At 37.2% G+C, this 6,143-nt stretch overlaps 1 protein-coding gene across 2 annotated transcripts in view; it reads left to right on the forward strand.

The window, feature by feature from the left end:
- The window catches only part of PHF8 (PHD finger protein 8), a 93,266-nt gene that overhangs the window by 38,147 nt on the left and 48,976 nt on the right, over positions 1-6,143 (forward strand). For both annotated transcript variants that reach the window (XM_080910318.1, XM_080910319.1), the window contains exons 9-12: positions 84-171; positions 678-784; positions 2,744-2,835; positions 5,246-5,335. In XM_080910318.1, the coding sequence (XP_080766444.1) occupies positions 84-171; positions 678-784; positions 2,744-2,835; positions 5,246-5,335 (377 nt within the window). The remainder of the gene's footprint in view (positions 1-83; positions 172-677; positions 785-2,743; positions 2,836-5,245; positions 5,336-6,143) is intronic.

The following is a 6,143-nucleotide window of genomic DNA, read 5'->3' on the forward strand; positions in this document are numbered from 1 at the left end:
TTAAACTGGTCAGGCAGTGAGGTGTCCAAAGGAAAAAAGGCCTTCTGCTAGCTGTGATTTTTTTTCCCTTCTTTATACTACAGGATGGATACATGCTGTGCTAACACCTGTGGACTGCTTAGCCTTTGGAGGGAACTTTTTACATAGCCTTAACATTGAAATGCAACTCAAGTGAGTTCTGACATTGTTCGTTCCTGTGTGGTGTGGTCCTTGTGTAAGTCCCTTGAGTAAGGAATGCAGTATTGTATGATGAAGGCAACAAGAAAGGAAAACAAAGTATCTTGGGCTTTTTTTTCTTTTTAAAGACAGGGTTTCTCTGTGTAGCCCTGGCTGTCATAGAACTCGAACTGTACACTAGACAGGCCTCAAACTCAGAGATCTGCCTGCCTCTGCATCCTAAATTCTGGGATTAAAGTTGTGTACTACTACCACTGCTGCTGGGCAGTATCTTGGTTCTTAATGATAGTTTGAAAAGGTTAACACTCTTTCTTCACTTGGTTGTTAATGTATCTTTGGTCAGGTGCATAATCTTTGATCTCAAAGTTTTTTTGTATATAGGGTTTTACAGGGTCACTGTGAGGATTAAATACAGTGGATACATAGCACTGAGAATAATCCTTGGTACATGATAGGTGCTTGGTAAATAGATCCCTTTTATAGTCATTGTTTTCTTCCAGGGCCTATGAAATTGAGAAGCGTCTGAGCACAGCAGACCTTTTCAAGTTTCCGAACTTCGAGACTATCTGTTGGTATGTGGGAAAACATATTCTGGACATCTTTCGAGGTATGGTTTTCCTTATTGGCTGTCACTTTTGCTAAGAGAAAGAAGGAAGAAGAGGGAGTGTGGAAATTGGGGAGAGGAGTGGGAGGTGAAAGCCTGCTACTATTGCTGCCTTGCTGTGTATATTAAAACATCACTAATATCTTAAATATATACTATAAAACGTCCCAATAACCAAGATATTGAACCAGGGTAGAGGTCCATGAACGGTGATAGATAAATAAAGTATGCTACTTAGAAACAGTGGAACTTTATTCAGCTCTAATAAAAAGTGAAATTTTTATATTTGCAGAGAATGTACTGGAGATCATTATGTTAAACTCAGACTATTTTTTTCTCATATATGGAATCCAGATTAGAATTTATGGTGTGTGTGTGTGTGTGTGTGTGTGTGTGTGTGTGTGTGTGTGTCAGATACAGACTGACAGACACACACACAAACACAGAGACATAAAATTCGAAGGGGACTATGAGAGAAGAGGAGACATGTCCAACCTGTGGGTCAAAAGATGCAAACAGATGCATGTGACCAAAAACAACAGAAAATGGGGTCCAGTTGAAATTGTAAACTCACTTAAAATGTTTTGAAGTGGTTTTTTCAATTTGTTTTGGTAACGCAATTACATGGTTATTTAGTGTGAACTTTAAAGGTACAACATTGGGTGCGGGCTGGAGAGATGGCTCAGCAGTTAAGCACACTGACTGCTCTTCCAGAGGTCTTGAGTTAAAATCCCAGCAACCACATGGTGGCTCACAACCATCTATAATGAGATCTAGCGCCCTCTTCTGGTGTGTCTGAAGACAGCTGAAGTGTACTCATATACACGGGATAAATACATCTTAAAAAGAAAACATTAGGTTACAAAGTCAGAAGATTGGACCCACTTGGTGAGGGATGAGCAGAACAAAAGGGTAATACAATATATATAAAATGGAAGTAAAAGTTCAGACTCTGGAATAAGAAAGGGAAAAGAGGAGGGCAGTGAGTTGAGTAAGAATAAAGTATAGTGATATAGTTGTTCAAACTTTGTATTTATACTAACTAAAAAATTAAGTGATCACAGCTATTATGCCATTATACTTCTCACTTTCTCCCCTACATCATCCATAATTTCTGGAAACTGCTAATCTGTTTTCCATTCCTGTAATTTTGTCATTTGAAGAATAGTATATAAATGGAATCATACTATATGATTCATGGGTATCCTGGATATACCTCCCTCAGGGATAAGGCCCAATCTTGACATCCTGTCATCATTGTGGTCCTGGGTATCTGCCCTGGTGGAAACCAGCTTTCTGGTTTTCATCTTTCTTAATCTTGTCTGAAATAAATTGGGTCCCTGGCTGGGACCTGAGAGTTGATTATTCAAGGTGACTAGGCCAGAAGGAATCAGTATCACAGTTACAAAGGACCTCATAGCCCAGTGAGTAATTTTCTACCCAAACTTCAAGCCCTTACTCTGCCACTTTGACAGACTGTTGTGTAAGTGTTAGAACATGGAATAACTAATGACTCATTTACCTATTATGACCAGCTTAGTACAGTAGAAAATTCTTTATAAAGCCTAAAATTGGCTATTAATAACTTCTTCATAAAGTAAGGTACAACATAGACAATCTTGAGACCTAAGGCTGAAAATTCAATAGAAGGAACACAGCCTTATATTCAGATGGACACAACACTATCTTTTGGCACCGACAAGATGTATATCCTTGATCAAGATTTTTCTTGGACCTTTAGTTTCCTGAACTATAAAGTGAACTTTGCTTACAATGTAAATATTAGAGTTAAATGAAAGCTGCATAGTGGTTAGTAAGTTTCAGTAAGTGAGCACTATTAATGTAACATATCTGAGTGTGTGCCCAGAACCCCTCAGCATTTTCTTTGGTTTTCTGACAAAGGTAATAAGTTTTTTATCCCTCTGAATAGCTGTATTGACACTTTCTTTTTTCCTGCTTTAGGCTTACGAGAGAACAGAAGACACCCTGCCTCCTACCTGGTCCATGGTGGTAAAGCTCTGAACTTGGCCTTCAGAGCCTGGACAAGGAAAGAAGTAAATATGCTTATTTCTATACCTACTTAGTAGTTCTTCCTTCCATAAAGATTATGGATAGATGTTTGCAGAGTCATAAAATCAAAGAGGCAAATAGGCTCCTGCATTAGAGCAGAAAACTAGGCTAGGAGCCTTATTTCTGATTTTAAGAAATAATACATATGCTTATTCTTTAGAATTAGAAATAAGTAGATGGTTGTAAAGAAAAAATCCACCTGTAATTTTAACTGAGAGGAATTAGCATTAGCATTTGGGTATATTCCCTTTTGGTCTTTTATGTGTGCATTATATTTTTTCCTTTTTGTTTGTGCCTATGCTTTGCACCTTGTATCTCTGGGCCCCTGCATGTGCATTTAGAAACATAATTAGTATTATATTATTTATTCAATTTTCTATCTCACTAAATTGGCTTGATTTTCTTATATTACTTAAGTTCCCCATAAATACTTAATTGCTACATGCTATTCTTTTCAGGAATCACCTAATTATTTGTTTTCTTTATTTGGAGGGCTGTAGTTACAGCAAATCATACAAATACAGTAAATATCCATAAGCATATGTCATTGTTCCTATGTCTTGTTTATTCCTTCAGGATAGATTCCTGAAAGATCAATTACTAGATCAAAGTATATGGGGAAAAAATGTAAGGTTCTTGCTGCCTACTGCCAAAATGACTTTTAAAAAATTTTCTAATATTCTTTTATCCAACTGAGTTTTAAATGGCTAAAAAAGATAATTATTATCTTTCTTAAGCTCTCTATGTACTGATTTGGAAAGATCTCCAGAATTTGTCAAGTGAAGATACAGAATCTTCTATAGAAGCAACCATATGTGTAAAAAGGGAAGAAACAAGAATTGTGTTTATATGTTTGTATTCGCCTAAAGATACAATCTGCAGTGATACAGAAGCTAATGAATAATACTTACCAGTGAAAGAAGGTAGAATGATAGGGATGCTTTTGAACATATCTTTTTAATTATTAAATTCTTGAGCCATGTAAATATATTTATTTCCAAATGTTTATTTAGGAAATGTAACCTTAAGAAATGGAAAAATAACATTGAATTCCTTTTCTCTTGGCCAAATACTCTGGGTCGTGAGGCTGGCCCTAAGGTGTGGTTAATATAACCAAAACTACATTGGGGAAAAGTGATTTCTCCTTTGCCAGCAGATATCAATTGCAGATAACTTAGATCGGCTAGGGGTAGGACTCCATGTTGATCTCCTCTCTTGTGTGTATGTGTGTCTTTCTCGCTCGCTCTTGTTTTTGTTCGTTTCAAAGAGAGAGAGAATAAGTTGGGTAGGTGGGGGGACTCTGACAGGAATGGGGGAAGGGAATGCATGATCAAAATATATGAAAAAATTTTCAAACACTTAAAATAAAAAACATCAAATAAATGCAAAAATAGAATAAATATTAAGACAGTCTCAGGTTTCAGATTCTCTATGGTCTTCCTTCCTTCTGTGTATAATTACCTAAAGGGATAGTTTCAGACCTTGTAGATCGTTTAACCTGTGCATCAATCTCTTCATTCTGTGTTGCCAACATTCCCCTAATATTTTAAAACTTCGTTTTGGGATTTTCTTTGTTCCCTGATCTCACAGACACCTGGGCCTTTAGCCTATATAGTTCTGTTTTTGCATCTTCCTCCATCCTGGCTACCTTTAGTGTTATTTCTTATCCTACCAATGAAGTATATATACTTCAGACTGACTCTTCCAGGAACACCAAAAGAAAGTGAATGCGTGGTGAGTGTGTAGCTCTTAAGTACTCATACCCTGAATCAATATGAAACCAAAAACCCCAGAATGGCTCCAAACAGCATGGCTAAAGGGAGCTAGAGGAGAGCAGGACACCTTTAAAGGGGCACAGTCTTCTGGAAGAAGTCTTTGAAGTTCAGATGATTTGCCTGGGAAGCATTTACTTCCTTCCCTGCAGTGGCCCTCCTAGCCTAGAAGGGTGGGAGCCATTAAAGTTATCCAACTTTATTTGGATAACTAGGGGAGAAATGGGACGACTCTATCAAGGGCCTTCCTTATTTATTCATTGAGTCATTCATTCAAATAACTATGTGCTCTGAGAGTACTCAAATACTGAGCCAGTCTATTTTTATCAGTTTTTCTTTTGTAGTTTATGCTCTTAGTGTCTTAAGAAATAGTTGCTTAGCAAAAGTTCACAAAAATGTTCTCCTTGTTTATATAGGTCTTATATTTTTAAGTTCTATATTTAGGTCTGTAATCTTCATTTTGAATTTCAAAAATGTATTAAAGTTTTTGGTTTTGTCTTACCTATTTATATACAGTATCTAATTGATTCCATATCAGTTATTAGGTAGATTATCCTTCCTTCATTGCTTGCCCTTGGCATGTTTGCAAGAATTCAGTTGTCTCATGCTTCTTATTTGACAGGCTCTGCCAGACCACGAGGATGAGATCCCAGAGACAGTGCGGACAGTACAGCTCATTAAAGATCTGGCTAGGGAGATCCGTCTGGTTGAAGTAAGAAGCATGGGAGGAGGGAAGGCATTTGGGAAGGGCTGGAGACTCAAATGGCAGGTCAGGACTTTGTAGTTGGCATAATGCCTAGGGGGAGGAATGGGAAGACTCTGTCAAGAGCCTTATTTAGTCATTTAGTCATTCATTCAAATAATGATGTGCTCTGAGTACATGCCTCACACTGGGCTAAGTTCTTAGGATACATGAATGATATGGCGCCTGCCCATAAATTCACATATATAGTTTACCTCTATGAAAGTGTTTCCTTATCTTTAAAATGAGATTAATGATATCTACTTAAAGTTAAGAAGATTAAATAAGGTAATATGAATTGAAAATTGAGTATAGTTCTTAGCATGCAGTTGGCAATTAATTCTGATGATAGAGTATAGTGATAGTTGTAGTCGTTACTTTTAATACTTTGACTTAATCTCTGAATTCTACGAAATAAACTCAGGTTGAAGATGATTACAAAGGCATGTTTCAACAGGTGGCATGCACCACAAGGCAGGAGGTATAGTAGTAAGAAACTCAGAAAAGCCTGGGTTCTGTGTCCTACTCTTTCACTTGAAAGCCTTTCAGAGTCCCAGTTTCCTGATCTGTAAAAAGAGGAATAATTTTACCAACCTTTCAAATCTTTGGTAGAATTGAGAGGTAATATAGAGCCCTTCGCACAGTGCCTGGCAGAGTAAGTACTCAATAAATGTGAGTCATTGTTATTAATAGACTTTTTAGCAAAGAGAAAACTCAGTGTGGGCTGGTGAAGTAGCAGAGGCGCCAGAGAAAAATTGGACTTGATGTTTAAGCTGTC

This window comes from Micromys minutus (genome assembly GCF_963924665.1).
Source record: "Micromys minutus genome assembly, chromosome: X".
Classification (NCBI taxonomy): domain Eukaryota; kingdom Metazoa; phylum Chordata; class Mammalia; order Rodentia; family Muridae; genus Micromys; species Micromys minutus.